At 40.2% G+C, this 20,221-nt stretch overlaps 1 protein-coding gene and 1 pseudogene across 3 annotated transcripts in view; both read left to right on the top strand.

Annotated features, from left to right (window-relative positions):
* Window positions 1-20,221, top strand: part of WDR44 (WD repeat domain 44) — a 107,582-nt gene that overhangs the window by 11,671 nt on the left and 75,690 nt on the right. The window contains exon 2 of one of the 3 annotated variants that reach the window (XM_059679891.1): window positions 18,442-18,561. The exons of 1 other annotated variant lie outside the window; for it this stretch is intronic. In XM_059679891.1, coding sequence (XP_059535874.1) covers window positions 18,524-18,561 — 38 coding nt within the window. In that variant the 5' untranslated portion in view covers window positions 18,442-18,523. Of the gene's footprint in view, window positions 1-18,441; window positions 18,606-20,221 lie in introns of those variants that run through there. One more of the 3 variants, XM_059679892.1, reaches the window with a different exon arrangement.
* LOC132225200 (60S ribosomal protein L7-like) lies at window positions 15,914-16,680 on the top strand (annotated as a pseudogene).

The following is a 20,221-nucleotide window of genomic DNA, read 5'->3' as shown; positions in this document are numbered from 1 at the left end:
GAGTTGTCTGTTTCTGTTGCAATTTTTATTAGAATTTTTAAATTTTATTTATTGTTATTTTTATTTTTAAACATATTTTTACTGGCCTCAGAGAGGAAGGGAGAGGGAGGGATAGAAACATCAATGATGAGAGAGAATCATTGATCAGCTGCCTCCCACACACACCCCACTGGGGATCGAGCCAGCAACCCAGGCATGTGTCCTGGACCAGAATCCAACTTGGGACCCTTCAGTCCACAGGCCTACACTCTATCCACTGAGCCAAACGAGCTAGGGCTGTTAGAATTACTTTAAATTATTAATAGACTAGAGCAGGGGTCCTCAAACTACGGCCCGCGGGACACATGCAAATACAAATATTGTATTTGTTCCCGTTTTGTTTTTTTACTTCAAAATAAGATCTGTGCAGTGTGCATAGGAATTTGTTCATAGTTTTTTTTTAGACTATAGTCCAGCCCTCCAACGGTCTGAGGGACAGTGAACTGGCCCCCTGTTTAAAAAGTTTGAGGACCCCTGGACTAGAGGCTCGGTGCACAAAATGCATACACTGGGGGGGGGGGTCCTTCAGCCCAGCCTGCACCCTCTCCAATCTGGGATTGGGCCTAAATGGGCAGTCGGACATCCCTCTCACAATCCGGGACTGCTATCTCCCAACCACTCGCCTGCCTGCCTGCCTGCCTGATTGCCCCTAACCGCTTCTGCCTGCCAGCCTGATCGCCCCTTAACCCAGGGGTGGGCAAACTTTTTGACTTGAGGGCCACAATGGGTTCTTAAACTGGACCGGAGGACCAGAACAAAAGCATGGATGGAGTGTTTGTGTGAACTAATATAAATTCAAAGTAAACATCATTACATAAAAGGGTACGGTCTTTTATTTCAATAGTTTTATTCATTTCAAACAGGCCGTAGTTTGCCCATGGCTGCCCTAACCACTCCCCTGCCAGCCTGATCGACACCTAACTGCTCCCTTGCCGACCCAATCGTCCCCAACTGCCCTCCCCTGCCAGCCCGGTTGCCCCCAACTGCCCTCTCCTGCGGGCCCGGTTGCCCCCAACTGCCCTCCCCTGTGGGCCTGGTCCCCCCCAACTGCCCTCCCCTGCTGTCCTGATCGCCCCCAACTGCTCTCCCCTGCAGGCCTGATCGCCCACAACTGCCCTCCCCTGCCGTCCATCTTGTGGTGGCCATCTTGTGTATTGGAGTGATGGTCAGTTTGCATATTGGTTGTGACTGTGAGGGTGTCGTGACCAATTTGCATATTACCCTTTTATTAGTTTAGATTATTAGTATAGATGTGAATCTTTTCTACCCCATGTTGGCAAATTGGGACATTGTGATATAGGTGCCCCACCTTGGAGTTACTGTTTTTTAAAAATATGTTTTTATAAATTTGAGAGAGAGAGGAAGGGAGGGAGAGGGAGAGGGAGAGAGGAGACATCTATTGGCTGCCTCCTGCACACCCCCTACTGGAGATCAAGCCCACAGTTCTGGCATGTGCCCTGACCAGGAATGGAACCAGCAACCTCTTGGTGCCACTCAAGCAACAGCCCCATTAGCCAGGGCTGGAGTAACCATTTTAACAGAGGTGCTTTTCTAATGGTTGTAAACGTACATAGTAGAATGTTTTTAGTTTAGAATTCTTGAGTAGGCCCAGGGAGGTGATATATTTTTCTGTTATTTTTTCAGTAAATAGATTATCAAGCTGTTTTCTCAGAATTTGGCATAAAACTGCATGAATTACGAAAATTAGTTTTGAAAAATTGGGTTGTCATTTTAGATAAGATATAGTTGCTTAAAGGTCCACTTTAAGTTTGTAATTACTTTATATGTGACTAGATTTATATTTCATCATAAAATTTCCTTTGATTTCATTTAAGATTGTTTAAAAATATTGCCACAATATCTACTTACAAAAAACATAGAGCTATTATGCCAAATTTCCTCACCATCTATTTCTATTAATATCATCTATAAAATAGTTACTAGGTGTTTTAGGTACATTCTACTTCTTGGCTTTCATAGTATTTAAAACTTAAAATCATCTCAAATGATGATAAAGGTATGTGACATCTTGACCTAATTCCCTATTAAGGTGATTGTCATAACTGTATTCTTGGCTTTATGTTAATCTTGTTAATAAACCAGTATTGCCCTATATTTAGGGAAATTTGAGTGATTCCTAAATTTTTTAGTTATTTTTTTTTATTGATTTTAGAGCGGAAAGGAGAAGGAGAGAGAACTAGAAACATGATGAGAGAGAATCATTGATTGGCTGCCTCCTGCACACCCCCACCGAGAACGAAACCCGGGCATGTGCCTGGTTCATAGGGAAATGCTCCACCACTGAGCACACCGGCCAGGCAGATTCCTTTTATTTATTTATATATATTTGTATTTATTTATTTATTTTTAATGATTTTTTGAGGGAGAGAAACATCGATTTTTTAATTTAAATTATTTATTGTTTAAAGTATTACATGAGTCTCCTTTTTCCCCCATTGACCTCTCCCTCGCCACCCAAGAAACATCAATTTATTGTTCCACCTATCTATGCATTCATTGGTTGTTTCCTGTATGTGCCCTGACCCAGAATCAAATACACAACCCTGACACATTGGGACGACACTCCAACCAACTGAGCAACCTAGCCAGGGCATGATTCCTATTTTTTTGATTGCCCAGTTAAAACATGCCATTTTAGGTTGTTCTATGACAATAAGACTCATTTATGACTTCCTAGCACTTATTTTTCCTGCTCTTCCTATACTTTTCAGGTTCAGTTGAGATTGTCACTGTTGGTAGAATCCCAGCTTAAATATGGCTATGAGAATGGGTGCTGTACTGTCACAAATGATTGGAGTTTGAAAGGCCAGCAGATGATTTTCTCTTAGATCTAATTTCTTTGCGTACTGTTATTAGATTGTAGGTGCTGCTTGACTCCCCACGTTCTATGGGGGGGGGGAGTTCTTCACTTAGCATATAGTCTAGAAAACTTGAGATTCTAACTAATTAATAAAATTAGTATATGCATTTCCTTTCCAATTTTAAGAACTATGTACTTAGAGCAAGGTTTTTAAAATAAAATAGTGTCACCCTAGCCCGTGACCGGCAAACTGTGGCTCGCGAGCCACATGCAGCTCTTTGGCCCCTTGAGTGTGGCTCTTCCTGAGCCTTAGGAGTACCCTAATTAAGTTAATAACAGTGTACCTACCTATATAGTTTAAGTTTAAAAATTTTGGCTCTCAAAAGAAATTTCAATCGTTGTACTGTTGATATTTGGCTCTGTTGACTAATGAGTTTGCCGACCACTGCCCTAGGTGGTTTGGATAGAGTGTCCTCCCGCAGACTGAAGGGTCCCAGGTTCGATTCTCATCAAGGACACGTACCTTGGTTGCAGGTTCCCCAGCCCTGGCGTGCAGGAGGCAACCAATCAATGTGACTCTCGCATCGATATTTCTCTCTGTCTATCCCTATCCATTCTACTTTCTCTAAAAATCAATGGAAAAATAAAATAAAGTAGTATCTTGTTGTCCAAACTTGAACTGTTTTTATTTTTTGTTCTACGTGGGGTTTTGTTTTGTTTTGTTTATCTGCCTGGCCTAAGTAAGGGGAAAATCTTCATGTCAGTGTTTTCTGAGCACCAGAACCCTTCTGATTCCGAATTTAGATTTAACATTTTTGTGTTGGTTTTAGTTTGACACTAGATCTTGCTATTTTAGCTTGCTGGTCTTTAGAAAGCAAAACCCTTTAATTATCTGCTTACTTTAATGACTGGCTAAGGCCTTATCTGCTCATATCCTTTTCACCTCAAGAGCCTTAGAATCTCAGCAGCTTCTTTGTATAGGCAAGCTTTTCTTTGCTGTGCTTAATTCAGTTCCTTGAGGTGCTGCTTAAGCTCATGTTACTTTTATATTTTCCTGATGACAAAGGTAAAAAGAAGGGGTTACAAACAAAATCAGGCAACAGGGTAATTCTCTGTTAAGCTCTTTGTAGTCACCTTCCTATAAGAAAAATGTTTCCCAAGTCACCAGATTTATTCTAGCTGACTCACTCTGTATTCCCTCCTTCCATATTCCCCCCTTTTTACCGCTTTTGGAGTCTGTCAAGAATTTTGCAGCCTGACAAGAAGCTTCTTCAGAGCCAGCCACCTTTCTTCCTCAGAGCCTTAAAAAAAATTACTCTTCTTACTAACAGAAAAATAAAGAAGACCTTGTTAGTTCATTTTTCTGTGTGTTGTCCAATTGTTTTGTTATATTCTTTTCAACCAGTATAATGAGAAGTCAGGAGATGGAAATGTTAAGTGTGAGATCACTCAATTTTATTTGTATACTTTAGGAGGTAGGTCTTTGAGTTCCTAGTTGTTGACTATGAACCAGATGTTAAATGTTAGGTTTAGTCTCCCACTCCTTCCTCCCTATTCTCAGGAGGCTTACAGAGAGAGAGAGAGAGAGTGTGTGTGTGTGTGTGTGTGTGTGTGTGTGTGTGTGTGTATGTGTGTTTGTTTGTTTGTTTTCAGATAACCTCAGGTTTGAGGTAAAGAAACACCAAGCCCAAAAGGGCAGAGTATCTATCTATAGCTTAAAGGTGAGAAACTAGAGATAGGATCTGGCTCTTTAAAACCCCAGAAATTCAGTGGTCTTTATAAAAATAGACATAAGCACTTGCACCATAATTTTTAGTCCTGATTACCCTAAAGCTATAGCACTTAAGTGATGAAGATTTGAGTTTAAAATTGGAAAGGGTTGCCTGGCCAGTGTGCTGGGTGGTTGAGTGTCACCCTATGAACCAGTTGGGGTGCATACAGGAGGCAGCTGATCAATGTTTCTCTCTCATATCCATGTTTCTTTCTCTCCCTCTCCCTCTCTCTCTAAGAAAATCAATAAAAACGTGTTTTTTAAAAAATAATTTTGCTTAGAATTGACATCAAGGAAATCTGTTTATAGTTTGTAGCATCTATCTGCTTTCCAGTGTTGATTATTAGAGTGTTTTACTTATTGTCCTCTTCCATTCTCTCTGATTCTTCAAAGGTTTTACATAGGGATTGAACTCTGTAAATTCCCAGAGTATGCTGGGATATAATTTGTCTGGCACAGGAGAACTGAACTCATGTAGATTAGGGAGGTACTTTTATCTCCTTGAATGCTTTGGGATTCAGTTTCCTCATTCTTACACTTTGATTTTTCCTGTATGGTTTGACTATCAGTAATCTTTAATTGGAAGAAAAAGAAGTGAAGCAACATTTTACATTATACTATTTATTCACATATAAGCAGATCTACACTTTCTTTTTCTTGTTCTGAATATAAATTAAAGATTTTCTCTAGTCATTTTTAAAAATCCTAGCACATTCTGAGACCAGTCTTCCTGATACTGTTCTGATAGGTTTTTTTTTAATTAAATCTTTATTGTTCAGATTATTACATTTGTTCCTCTTTTTTCCCCCCATAACTTCCCTCCTACCAGTTCCCACCCCACCCTCCGCCCTCACTCCCCACCCACTGTCCTCATCCATAGGTGCACGATTTTTGTCCAGTCTCTTCCCGAATCTCCCACACCCCTTTCCCCCCCCCCCCCCCCAAGAATAGTCAGTCCATTCCCTTTCTATGTCCCTGATTCCATTATGATCACCAGATTATTTGTTCACTTGATTCTTAGATTCACTTGTTGATAGATGCATGTTTGTTGTTCATAATTTGTATCTTTACCTTTTTCTTCTTCTTCATCTTCTTAAAGGATACCTTTCAGCATTTCATATAATACTGGTTTGGTGGTGATGAACTCCTTTAGCTTTTCCTTATCTGTGAAGCTCTTTATCTGACCTTCAGATCTGAATGATAGCTTTGCTGGATAAAGTAATCTTGGTTGTAGGTTCTTGGTATTCATCACTTTGAATATTTCTTGCCACTCCCTTCTGGCCTGCAAAGTTTCTGTTGAGAAATCAGCTGACAGTCGTATGGGTATTCCCTTGTAGGTAACTGAGTTTCTTTCTCTTGCTGCTTTTAAGATTCTCTCTTTGTCTTTTGCTCTTGGCATTTTAATTATGATGTGTCTTGGTGTGGTCCTCTTTGGATTCCTTTTGTTTGGGGTTCTCTGCGCTTCCTGGACCTGTAAGTCTATTTCTTTCACCAGGTGGGGGAAGTTTTCTGTCATTATTTCTTCAAATAGGTTTTCAATATCTTGCTCTCTCTCATCTTCTGGCACCCCTATAATTCTGATGTTGGTACCCTTGAAGCTGTCCCAGAGGCTCCTTACACTATCTTCGTATTTTCGGATTCTTTTTTCATTTTGCTTTTCTGGTTGGGTGTTTTTTGCTTCTTCGCATTTCAAATCTTTGCCTTGATTCTTGCGCTCCTCTGGTCTGCTGTTGGGAGTCTGTATAGTATTCGTTATTTCAGTCCGTGTATGCTTAATTTCTAGTTGGTTCTTTATCATAAGATCGAGGGTCTCATTAGATTTCTTGAGGATCTCACTACATTTATCGGCGGCTTCTAGACAGTTCTTGAGAGACCTTAAAAGTGTGGTTCTGAACTCAATATCCTCCATTGACAGTTTTGTCCTGTTTCTTTGTCTCCGCATTTTTTATGCTTTCTTGGTGCACCCCCTTGTGGTCTTTGTGCGCAGTCTTGTTGTAGTTAAGCCTTGATTGTTGTCGGCAATACTGGGGGTGATTTGACCTCCAGGCTAACCGGCTATGAGAGTCTGCTGTGTCTGCAGTGGGAGAGCTTCTGTGCTGGATCTCTAGGGCGGTGCTAATCTAGCGTTTGCATGAGGCTATCCGGCAAATGGCTCTGTGCAGGGCTTGGGCGGGGCGGGTCGCAAGGGATCAACAGAGCAGGTGGAGGGAGCAGTTATGGCTGCTCTCAGTCCTGTCCCCAGAGGCTCTGCCTCTCAGAGTCCCAGCAACCGCTGCAAACCTTGGAGAGAAAGCTGCCTTCGAGTTCCGACCAAAGCCAAACAGTCCCCCTTCTCCCGTTTGAGTCTGGGTCCCTAGAGACTCGCCCGGATCTGGAGCTCAGAGTTTGAAACTCCCTCCCGATTGAAAACAACAACCGCGCCCTCTGCCACCAGCCCGCTCCACCAGCCCGCTCCGCGCGCACTTCGCACCTGAGTATTTCACTTCATCACTGCGCCTCCTCTGAGTCTGGGTATGATATTCTCTTTCCTCCTAGTTGTAGAATTTCCACTCAGCCAGCCTTCCTGTGGTTCTGGATGATGTCCATTCTGTCGTTTAGTTGTTTTTTGAAGTGGTTGTTCGAGGCAGCAATCTCCGGTGTTAACCTATGCCGCCATCTTGGTTTCTCGTCTCTGATAGGTTTTTTGCCATTTTTCTTGGATATGTGTCTATTTCATCCCTCTAATTTCTTCTGTATGTTTTCATTTAAAATATTTCTTATGGCATGTCACCATGGAGATGCAGTCAACAAATTTCAGACCATGAGAAATTCTAAAGGATGAACAACCTAATGTGTTTGTTTGTTTGTTTAAGACTATTTTTAGAGTTTTAGGTTCACAAAAAAATTGAAAGGAATGTACAGAGATTTCTTGTACACCCCCTCCCCCTCACACATACATAGCCTCCCCCATTATTGACATCCCCCACCAGAATTGTACATTTGTTACATGTGATGAACCTATGCTGATATATCAGAGTCACCCAAAGTCCATAGTTTACCATAGGGTTCACTCTTGGTGGTGTGCATGGGTTCGGACAAATATATAATGACATGAAGCCATCATTATAGTATCATACAGAATAGTTTCACTACCCTAAAAATCTTTTTCAGGATAAACATCCTAGTTCCTCAACACATGAACTATAAGAAATAAAAGATCAAGGGGAACCTGTGGACTGAAAGAGACATATCAACTGGTGTGGACCTTATTTGGATATTGATTGAGATGAACCAACTGTAAAAAAAAAAAAAAAAGTTAAACAATCGGGAAAATGTTGACTGTGTATAATAAGGACTTGTTAAATTTGATAATGTACTGTGATTAAATCTTAAAGGGAAATATTTTTAGATACACACTGAAATTTTATGGGTAAAAATAAAATAATTTCTTGGGATTTGTTTCAAAATAATCTGGCAGAGAAGTGAAGGGAGAGGTATTGATATTGACTATTATTGAGCATGGTCAGTATGTTGTACATGTGGGTTCATAATATTATTCTACTATTTTTGTATATGTTTGGAATAGCCATAATTAAAAGTTGGGAAAACCACCCCAAAATATTTTTATGGTCATATATATTGTTATGGGCAGATTCAAGACTAAAAATCCAATTTCCTGATTCCAATTCATGTTGTTTTACAATGTAGCTAAATTTATAACCCTTCTGCTTCCAGATGGATGTCAAGTTGCCCTTTCAGTCTCTAGAACCTTAAAGCCTTCCCTGGGAAATTTGTGGTGGTACGCTTAGATATTCAGGGCTTTAATAAATGGCCAGTTTCACTTGACTGGTTACCTATCTATGTGAAACCATAAAGAGATATTAGAATTATTAGGGTAAATCAACAGGCTACATGGGTTATTGAATCATCAAGAGACTTGGGTCCTAGTCCTATCTCTGCCTTTGATGTTAACATAAGATCTAGGAGGTCAGAGATCATGTCTGCTTTGTTCACTACTTTACATACAGCCTACAACCACTGTGCTGGTACATGGTAAGCAATAGGTAAATGTTAAATGAATGGATTAATTTAGCCTTTCTTGGCCTCATTTTCTTCACATGTGAAATGAGATAGTTGATCTAAATGATTCTTATGTTTCCTTCCACACTAAAAATATTCTTTCCTGCTGACTGATTTTTTTTAAATCCATTTAGGATTTTGAAAAGAATTACTGGATATCTTTAATGCTAGGTAACATCAATAGGTAGCATGCGCACATCTAACACCTGTGACAAAAAACCCACAGTTATGCTGCATCCAAATCCCTTAAAAATAGCCTACTGCTTTGCAATTTCTGTTGGATTGGTTTTGTTTCCAAAAAATAAATGAATACTGTTCTCAATATTACCTTATTAGAGTGTCAAGATTAGGAAATTCAAAAGTCAAACTATCTAAGAGTGTTAATAAAATGTTGTGTACCTGGCATATTTGTACTTTTCACTGAAACTGTATCGATTGTAGTATTATGTAAGTTTATAAAAGATTTGACATTTTGCTTCCTATGGAACCTTGGTGGGCAACTTTTGGGTAAGTTGCAGTTATTGTCATCATATCCAAATCCCAGTGACTAAGCCCCTGCTTTTGTGAGTAATGCCCTTATTATTCTGATGAAATTTTGCCTCAGGTATCTGAAGGTCATCACTGGATCAGGTCAGAGTTTATAGAAGAAAATTAATCCCTATACCATCCTTCAAAATCACCAAAGCAACGTTTTGAAGTTATGTAGAAATTTTAAAATAATGAATATTGTGCAAATATTAAAATGCCTTGGTATGGAACACAAATACCCTAGCCGCAGAAGGAAAAGTATAATTTAAAATGCTAAATAAATAGGGACCGGAGAAAGCCTCTGTCACATTATTTTATATTCAAACATGAGTTTTCTTACTATAAACTTAACATAGTGGGTGTGTGAAAATAATTTTCTTATAAAAACAGGATATAATGAATTGAAATATTCTATCTGTATTGAAAGCTGCTGAAGTACTAATCTGAAAATTGCTTTTATATTCAAAACCTGTGTGGAAACAACACTAAAAATTATTTTAGTATTTATTTATAAGCCATGTGGTGGTTTGTTTTTTTGTTTTGTTTTGTTTTTTTAATATATTTTATTGATTTTCCACAGAGAGGAGGGGAGAGGGATAGAGAATTAGAAACATCGATGAGAGAGAAACATCTATCAGCTGCCTCCTGCACACCTCCCACCAGGGATGTGCCCACAACCAAGGTACATGCCCTTGACCAGAATCGAACCTGGAACCTTTCAGTCCACAGGCCAATGCTCTATCCACTGAGCCAAACCAGTTAGGGCAGTGGTTTGTTTTTTAAAAAAAAACAATATTTGTTTAAAACACACTTTATAAATTTTTATTTATTGATTAGAGAGAAAGAGAGAGAGAAAAGCATTGGTTTGTTATTACATTTCTTTATGCATTCATGATTGATTTTTGTATGTGCCCTGACCGGAGATGGAATCCACAACCTTGGCATATCAGGACTACACTCTAACCAACTGAACTACCTGGCCAGGGCTTAAAGCAGACTTTATTTTGAAACTGTTTCAGAAATCTCTTGTTTTTCATGTTTAAATTTAATAGTACCATTGATATACATTGTCTTCAATTTTTTAGACTATGCTGAAATATCAAAGATTTACTGCGTTTTTAATCAGTATTGATATGTAGAAAAAAACTTATATACTATTAGGTAATCAAGGAAGCCTTGCCATTTTTTTAATCCTTACCTGAGGGCATACTTTCATTGATTTGAGAGAGAGAAGAAGGGAATGAGAGCAACCAAGATGGCAGCATAAGTAAACACTTGTACTTGCTGCCTCTCACAACCACATCAAAATTACAACTAAAATACAGAACAACTATCATCCAGAACCACGAGAAAGCTGGTTGAGTGGAGGTACTACAACTAGGGAAGTAAAGAAGAAAGCTCATTGAGACTGGTAGGAGGTGCAGAGGCGCTGAATGGGCTGGTCTGACACCCGGGTGTGCAAAAAGGGAGATCACCTCTGCAGAGGCCACCTGGAGGAGCAAGGAGTCTCAGCCCCACTCCAGACCCCCAGCCCAGGGTTCCAGAGCTGGGGAAAGAAGTCCCTACTGGCAGTAAGAACTACAAACTGTAAAAGCAATTGCGGATTGGGACTGAGTGACACACAGGCTGCTAGAGACCTAGCTGCTCCTCTTAAAAGGCCGGCACCATGAACTAAATTTACAGGTTCCCGCTTGCTCTGAGGTCTAGTGCCAGGCGAGGCTCTGGGGGACCCAGACAGATACAGGGAGAAACTGGACTGTCTGGCATCGGGGAAGGAATGCAGGGGTGGCTTTCTTCCAGACGGAAGTGCTTCCAGCTATCATTGTTCCCATGCTGGGACCTTACCGGTGCAGGGCTGACTGGCAGACATTTCTGTTCGCTCCGCCCTGGAGATTCCCTGAGACCCTGCCCCACCCAATTTACAACCCCACCCAAGCTGTGCACAATGGCTTTTGCATATGAATGGCCTGTCCTTTCTCAGCCTAAAACCAGTCAAACAAGCCATAGCTGGGTCAGGGAGCCCCAAAGCTATCAATAAAAGGCCCAAGGCCGGCACCATCACCAGCCTACCTTGCTTCACAGCGGGCCTCCTCTGGGTACTTCCAAACCCAGTACAAAGAGGAGGAATCTGCAGATCTTTCTGTAGTTCCTGGTGGGTGGCCCCAGGCAGTGGCTGACTTTGCACCTTCCTGGAGACCCAAGAGCCAGTGTACCCAGTGGTCAGTGTGAGACCATAACAGAGTACAACTCTTCACATCCATAAGCAATACACTCAAGGGGCAAACTCAATGAGCACCAAAGCCCCACTGAAGCAAGTCCTGCCCCATAAGGGTGTCTCCTGCACATCAGCTCTCCCACTGGAGTTGCAGCTGGTCCCCACAGGCAATTGGCCTGGAGGTCAATTCCTCCCAGTGACACCAACAGTAATCAAGGCTTAACTACAACAAGACTGTGCACTAGCCCACAAAGGGGTGCACTAAGAGTGTCCACCTCAGGTAATTGGGGAGGCTGAGCCACTGGGCCCTATTGGACACCTATTACACAAGGCCACTCTTTCAACTCAATGAGACTTTGCAGCTACCCAATACATAGAAACAAACACAGGGAAGCAGTCAATATGCGGAGACAAAGAAACAAGTCACAAATGACAGAAATGGAAGAAAGCAAACTACTGGATATAGAGTTCAAAATCACAGTTATAAGGTTACTCAAGAATCTTTTAGAAACCTCTGAGGAACTTAGTGAGAGACCTTCAAGGATCTTAGTGGGAAAGCCAAAAAAAAAAAAAATGGAAAAGGACCAGTCAGAAATTAAGCATACACTGACTGAAATGAATAATAATATACAGGGATTCAACAGTAGACTAGAGGATCCCAAGAATCAAGTCAATGATTTGAAATACGAGGAAGCAAAAAACACCCAACCAGAAGAGCAAAAAGAATCCAAAAGTATGAAGATAGTGTAAGGAGCCTCTGGGACAACTTCAAGCATACCAACATCTGAATTATGTGGGTGCCAAAAGAAGAGAGAGAGCAAGATATTGAAATCCTATTTGAAGAAATAATGGCAGAAAACTTCCCCTATCTGGTGAAAGAAATAGACTTACCAGTCCAGTTAGTGCAGAGAACCCCAAACAAGAGGAATCCAAAGAGGACCACACCAAGACACATCATAATTAAAATGCCGAGCGCAAAAGACAGAGAATCTTAAAAGCAGCAAGAAAAAAAGTTACCTACAAAGGAGTACCATACGACTGTCAGCTGGTTTCTCAACAGAAACTATGCAGGCCAGAAGGGAGTGGCAAGAAATATTTGAAGTGATGAATAGCAAGAACCTATAACCAAGATTACTCTACTCAGCAAAGCTATCATTTAGAAGTGAAGGTCAGATAAAGAGCTTCACAGACAAGAAAAAGCTAAAGGAGTTCATTACCACCAAACCAGTATTATATGAAATGCTGAAGGATATTCTTTAAGAAGAGGAAGAAGAAGAAAAAGGTATAGATAAAAATTATGAACAACAAAGTAACAGCAAATACATATCTATCAAGTGAATCTAAAAATCAAATGAATAAATAATCTGATGAACAGAATAAACTGGTAAATGGAGTAGAATCGGGGGCATGGAAATGGAACAGACTGACAATTCTCAGAGGGAAGGGGGTGTAGGGGTGCGGGAAGAGATTAGACAAAGATCTTACATGTACGTATGCAGTACCTATGGACACAGACAGTAGGGTGGCAAGGGCCTGGGGTGGGGCGGGAACCAGGTGGAGGGGAGCTATGGGAGGAAAAAAAGGGACATCTGTAATAATCTCAACAATAAGGATTTTTTTTAAAGAAGGGAGCAAGAAAGGGAGAGAGAGAAACATCAATTGATTGCTCCCAATATGGCCCAGACCGGGGATCAAACCCCAACCCGAGCATGTGTCCTGACTGGGAATAGAAGCCATAACCTTTCAGTGTACTGGATGATGCTCCAACCAACTGAGCCACACCTGCCAGGGTGGAGGATTAGCCCTTTAAGGAACTCTTACCTTTTTCAATAGCATGGATGGACCTGGAGAGTATTATGCTGAGCAAAATAAGCCAGTCAGAGAAAGGTAAGTATCAAATGATATCACTCATATGTGGAATCTAATGAGCCAAATAAACTGATGATCAAAAATAGACCCAGAATCACAGAAGCATGAATAGACTGTTGAACCTCCAAGGGAAGGGAGGGGAGGGTGGGTAGGAAGAGATCAACCAATGAACTTATATGCATATATGCATAACCCATGGACACAAACAATGGGGTGGTGAGGGCCTGAGGAGGGGGAACCTATGTAATACTTTCAACAAAGATTTAAATAGATAAATAAGTAAACGTTAAACTTTCTAAGAAGCACATTTATTGTTTAAATTAAACTTTATGTTTCTCAGATATTCAAATGTGTCAAAATATTAGTTCTGAAAATATTCTATATGTTGAAAATTTTGAAATGGAAAAATGAACATTTGAAGTTATTTTGGTTTGTTAGGTTTTATTTAAAGCACAGTGGAGTACATCCAGCCCCTGGGCCATATAAGACCCATGAAATCATTTGGTCTGGCTGCCAAGCCATTAGGGGAGAGTTAATTAAATGTTTGACCAAATATATAGCAAGCTAATTTTTAAGTTAATAACTTTGTATGGACTGCGAATGATGTTATAAATATCCAAATGGCCCTTGGCAGAAAAAAGGTTCCCCACCCCTAATTTATAGTAAGGAATACCACCAATACTTAGATTTCTCACTTATGTGGCATGTACTAAAAGTTATTTTAAGTAGGCATTTGGACTTTTTCATGGGAAAATTACTCACCTTAACATGTAAAAAGGAAGAGTTTAATTTGCTCAATTTAGTATCTACAGAATATTTTGAAGGAATATTCTTCTAGTTAACTAGATGTATCAAAGCATCACTGGACATTTATGAGTGTGTGTGTGTGTGTGTGTTAGATTATGTCCATATTTTTAGGGGAAATCAGAGGGTATAAAATTTAGGTCATTAATTATGGTATAAATTACATCTTTACTCCCAAACTAATCAAGGGTCTTAAATTTTCTAAAATTACAGGAACTGTAAAGAGCCTTGCCTACAGGTCTTGTAGCTAGCTAGTTGGTTGGGAAAGCCACAAATAGAACTTAATTTTCTTGACCTCTGGTCTCCTATATCTTCTGTCCCCAAACTTGAACATGAATATAGTCATGCCCCACTTACCTAAAGGATATGTTCTGAGAAATGCATTGTCAGGCAACTGTATCATTGTGGGAACATCATAGAATACACTTATACAAATCTAGGTGGTATAGCCTATTGCTCCTAGGCTACAAGCCTATGCAGCATGTCATTGTACAAAACAACGTGAGACTAAATCAAACAGAAGAGAAAATGATGCAATCAAGAGATGCAGTAATAAACACAAGATGTAAGAGGCTGATGCCAGCATAATAAGGCATACTGTTTTGCAGCAAACGGTTTTTTGCAAGTAAAAAGAGTACACTCTAAAACAATGATAAAATTATAGTATAGTAACTAACATAAATCAGTAATGTAGTCATTCTCATTATCAAGGATTATGTACTGTACATAATTGTATCTGCTCTGCTTTTATATGACTGGCAGTGTAGTAGGTTTGTTTACACTAGCATCACCACAAATGTGAGTAATGCACTGTGCTAGGTAGGTCTTTATGATAGGAAATTTTCAGCTCTGTTATAATCTTACTAGTGGCCCGGTGCATGAAATTTGTGCATGGGGGAGGAGGGCGGATCCCCTCAGCCCAGCCTGCTCCCTCTCACAATCCAGGACCACTGGCTCCTAACTGCTCACCTGCCTGCCTGCCTGATCGCCCCTAACTGGACCCCCTGCCAGCCTGATCACCCCTTACTGTCACTGCCTGCCAACCTGATTGCCCCTAACGGCCCCCCTTGCCGGCCTGGTTGCCCCCAACTGCCCCCCCCCACCAGCCTGGTTGCCCCTCACTGTCCCCCCTGCCAGCATAGTCGCCCCCAACTGCCCCCTGACAGCCTGGTTGCCCCCAACTGCCCTCCTCTGCCAGCCTGGTTGCTCTTAACTGCCCCCCTGCCAACCTGGTTGCCCCCATCTGCCCCCCCCCACCAGCCTGGTCACCCCTCAGTGCCCCCCTCTGCTGGCCTGGTCACCCCACACAGCCTGCTGTTTGGTTGCCCCTCACTGCCCCCCCCCCCCCCCCGCCAGCCTGGTCTCCCCACACAGCCTGCTCTTCAGTCATTTGGTCCTTCCTCACTAACCTCTCTGCAAGCCTGGTCGCCCCATGCAGCCTGGTGTTCAGTCGTTTGGTCATCCCTCACTAACCCCCCTGCAGCCTTGTTGCCCCACTTAGCCAGTTCGGTCATCCATTCGGTTGTTTCGGATGTGTCAGCCCCTGGCTCTTTATAGATGGGACCATCATCCTATATTAAGAACATTGATGGAAACATAGTTATGCAGTATATAAATGTAGTTTTCTTTAGGCAGCAGTCTGAATGTTATTATCACTACTTTGAAGTTAGAAACTGAGTTACAAAGAGGAGTTGAATGATTGTGTAGGGATACTTAAGATTTATGGCAGCTCAACTTATTTGGCAGCTACTTCTTTGGTAATAATGATCCTCTGATACAATTGGAAATAAATAATCACTTAAGCTGTTTTCTGGCTGGAACCATGGAGGGTGCAGAAGAGAAGAAGAAAGTTCCTGCTATGCCAGAAACCCTCAAGAAAAAGTGAATGAATTTCACAGAGCTGAAGATCAAGCACCTGAGAAAGAAGTTTGCCCAAAAGATGCTTTAAAAGGCAAGAAGGAAGCTCATCTATGAGAAAGCTAAGCACTCACAAGGAATACAAGCAGATGTACAGAAAGGAGATTCGAATGGCTCGGGTGGCAAGAGAAGCTGGCAACTTCTTTGTACCTGCTGAACCCAAATTAGCATTTGTCATCAGGATTAGAAGTATCAGTGGTGTGAGCCCAAAGATCCAGAAGGTGCTGCAGCTTCTTTGCCTTCTCCAGATCTTCAGAGGCACCTTTGTTAAGCTCAACAAGGCTTCAGCTAACAAGCTGAGGATTGTGGAGGCACACATTGCATGGGGTTACCCAAACCTGAAGTCAGTAAATGAATTGATCTACAAGTGTGGCTATGGCAAAGTCAACAAAAAAAATTGCCCTGACAGATAACTCTGATTGCTCAATCTCTTGGTAAATATGGAATCATCTGCATGGAAGATCTGATTCATGAGATCTATACTGTTGGAAAGCGCTTCAACGAAGTAAACAACTTCCTGTGGCCCTTCAAGTTGTCTTCTCCACGAGGTAGGATGAAGAAAAAGACCACCCGTTTTCTAGAAGGTGGAGACGCTGGTAACAGGGGGACCAGATCAATAGGCTTATTAGAAGAATGAACTAAGGTATCTACCATGGTTATTTTTGTAATCTGGTCGGTTAATAAACTGAGTCCTTTAAAATTGGGGGGGGGGGGAAGAAGTAATCACTTAAACCATCCTCTGAAAAATAAAAAATAAAAAGTGCCATGAAGTACACAATAAAATAATGTACAAAATTTCTCATGGGGAAACCCTCACTCAGAATCTCTGGATTCTTTACCATGCAATTCCATTTTTTTTTTGTTTTCTTAAAAAGGAAATATATTATTTCTTTATTTTAAAATATTTTATTGACTTTATCGGGGTTACATTGGTTAATTAAATAGGTTTCAAGTATACACTTCTATAGTACGTTATCTATATGTTCTATTGTGTGTTCACCACCCACAGTCTAGTCTCCTTCGCAATTCCATTTTTAAAAACCTGGTTTCCTAGCTCAGTGCAGATCAGAAGCAAAAATTAGAAATGGAGGGGCGTGTAAAGCTTAAAAGTGGGCGCATGGCCAGTTGTAAGAAGTGAGCACAAATAGAGGAAGAAGATGCAAAACACAGACATTCCAAGCTTAGTAGCCTAGGGTCTTGTAGTGTGAAGACAATTAAGTCCTCTACACCTTAGGGTCCCTGGAGGTCATTAGAATATTAAAATATAGTGTTGTATTTGAGCATGATAACTACTCTGGGTCAATAAGAAAGGGGCAATTGTATATCCTTTGTTTAAGAAAATGATTTCAAGGAAAAAATTACTGAACAGCAACGCTTAGCTGTTACTGAAATTTGGAATTTAAAATACTGTAAGAAGTTTGGCACTCAAAGAGAAGTTTCATTTCTGGTAATTTTATTTATGGAACATTTTAGTGTTCTATTCCCTAGTAGTGCCAAATCAAGTAGGCATTAATTGTAGTTGTTAAAGGCAGATCAAGATTCAGAGCCTTTGAGTTAATTAGTTTAGTCCAACCCAAGCAGCACTAATTGCCTTTACTTTGGTGCTCATTCATAGCAGCACTTAGAATATTTTTATAACCACCATCTTTTAATACCTAGAAAGGAAGCAATATTGCAAGGTATTTGAGAGAGTGGGCCCTAGAGTCAGGCTGCCTATGGTCAAATTCTGGTCCTAATATTTACTAGCAGTACAATTTAAATTACTTAATCTGACCTATGCCTCGGTTTTTCATTGTGTAGAATAGTGAAGGTAATATAACTATCTCATAGGAAAGTTATGAGGACTAAAGCTAAAGCAAGTCAAGTCTTAGCACAGTTTTTGAAACCTTGCTTTATACAAGGGCCCTATTAAGAATGCTTCCTGTGGGAATACTAAATAACGATTTACTGTTTCTTACTGTGAAGTGAATTGTTCTTTTCTCATCTTTGCACATGATACAAATCATTTTAGCCAACCTTTAATGTTATAAACATGCTTTTACTTTTTACTAGATGCTAATGCTCTATAAATGGATCAAAAATACCTCATAACATAATTTTGCTCTTACAGACTACCGTGTTAGATACAATTTTAGGCCTATTTAGACTGGAAAAAGTATAATAGTCTGAAGTGTTTTACCTACCTAACAAGTGCTTAACCATTCAGTAACATTTAAAATCTATTTTGAACATGAGTGTCTTTTGTAATTAGTTTTTTGTTTAATGACCTCATCAAATGCAAGCAGGATCCCATATTAATCATCAGCTCAATATAATCTGTTTTGTTTGTTTGGTTTTTGTGTTTTGTTTTGTTTTTCGTTTTCTCTGTTAAGTGGGCTGGAGCTTGACAGGCTTTCGGGTATCTTTTCTGTGTTCCAGAAATTGACCTCAGGCTCCCCACTACTGACAGACTGCCAAAGTGCCTTGGAGAAACTTAGTGAAGTTCATCATTTGATTTTCAATGGAGCAATTCAAAGCTGCTGAAGAAACTACTATTATGTGTGCCCCATGTATTCTCTCAATCCTTGTAGTATTCCTGTGAAGTAGGTGGTTTTACTCCCTTTTACAGAGGAGGAGGCTGAGGCCTGGAGAAATTAATTTGGTCAAGATCTCACATAGGGTAAATGGTAGAAACAATATTCAACAGGTTCATCTGCTCAAAAATCCATACTCTTTTCACTATGTCCCCTTGTCTCTCAAAAGGAAGTACAGTGGAACCTCGGTTCTCAAACTTAATTCATTCTGGAAGGCTGTTCAAGAACCAAATCATTATTTACCATTAGAAGTAATCTGAATTGAATTAATCTGTTCTAGACCCCCCCCTCCAAATGTTTCTTTGTTTTAGCCTTTTAAAAAATATTTAATTTATTTCAGAGAGGAAGTGAGAGGGAGAAAGAGATAGAAACATCAATGATGAGAGAGAATCATTGATCATCTTCCTCCTGCATACCCCCTCCTGGGGCTCAAGCCCATAACCCAGGCATGTGCCCTTGACCAGAATCGAACCCAGGACCCTTCGGTCCATAAGCCAACACTCTATCCACTGAGCCAATACAGCTAGGGCTAGCCTTTCTTATATACAGTACATGTCTAATATACTGTTTAATCTATAAATAAACACTTTAAAAACAAAAAGGACATGAAATGTAAATGAAAGTTCAATAAAAAATATACAGTAAAAAATTAAAATTTAATAATAAGCAGCAACAGAAGCATAAAAACACGAAAATATTCACAGCATACTTTCCTGGGATGTTAACAGCATGAGATTTAGTGCTAAACTGACTCAGACTCTCCTTGGTCGCCCAAGAGACATGGGAATGATCATACAAGTATCAGCATAAAAGGGTTGTCAGGTTGAGAGGCGAATTGTTCGATATGGGGGATGTTTGAGAACTGAGGTTTGACTGTAATAAATTACTCTTTGTAGTTTGTACACTGCCATATGTAAAGCCCCACCAGAAGCAATCTAGAATATTTCTATGTGTGTCAACAATTGGCCCATAACTTAGATCCTATGAATCAACAGCCAGAAAGTGCTCTTTATGGAACCAGTTACATACAGAAGATAAATGTGGCTCCCTATTCTGTTTATTTGTTTTTGTTTCTTTAGACAGGCATCTAAAAATCTGGTCAGATTTTTCAAAATAAGGGATATGGATAAAGCAGAATTTTTTTCTTCCCTTCTCTACTTCACATGGGGCTTAAGTTTTTAAAAATCTTAGCAGGTGATTTTTCCCCCCTGATTAGCATTTAGAATATGTGTCACGTGGAAATGTGAGCCCCCTTCAAGACTTCTGTTTTTCTTATTTTTGTGGTTTTCATTGTACTTGTATTATTGTAGCTATCCTTTGTGTGGATTTTTTTTAAAAATCTGAGTACTTGGTCCTAATCATCTGGATAAACATGATTTTGTTACATAGTAGTATAGGTTTTCCAGAGAAGCCAAATAACTAGGGATATAATAATTATCATTTCTGGAAATTGTCCTTTGTTGATATTAAATTATATTGTCCAGGCACAGCAATTAAATGGGCAGGCACCATTTTATACAGCTACCCTTGTAAAACAAGCCTTAAACCCCCCTAAACTAGAATTGTGTCTTATTCACTTTCATATCTCCAGTCCCTGGTACACAGTAGGTATTCCATAAATGTTC

The sequence above is a fragment of the Myotis daubentonii genome, chromosome X (genome assembly GCF_963259705.1).
Source record: "Myotis daubentonii chromosome X, mMyoDau2.1, whole genome shotgun sequence".
In the NCBI taxonomy this organism is placed as follows: domain Eukaryota; kingdom Metazoa; phylum Chordata; class Mammalia; order Chiroptera; family Vespertilionidae; genus Myotis; species Myotis daubentonii.
Note: the sequence above shows the minus strand (reverse complement) of the source record. Positions and strands in the feature narration are given on the sequence as shown.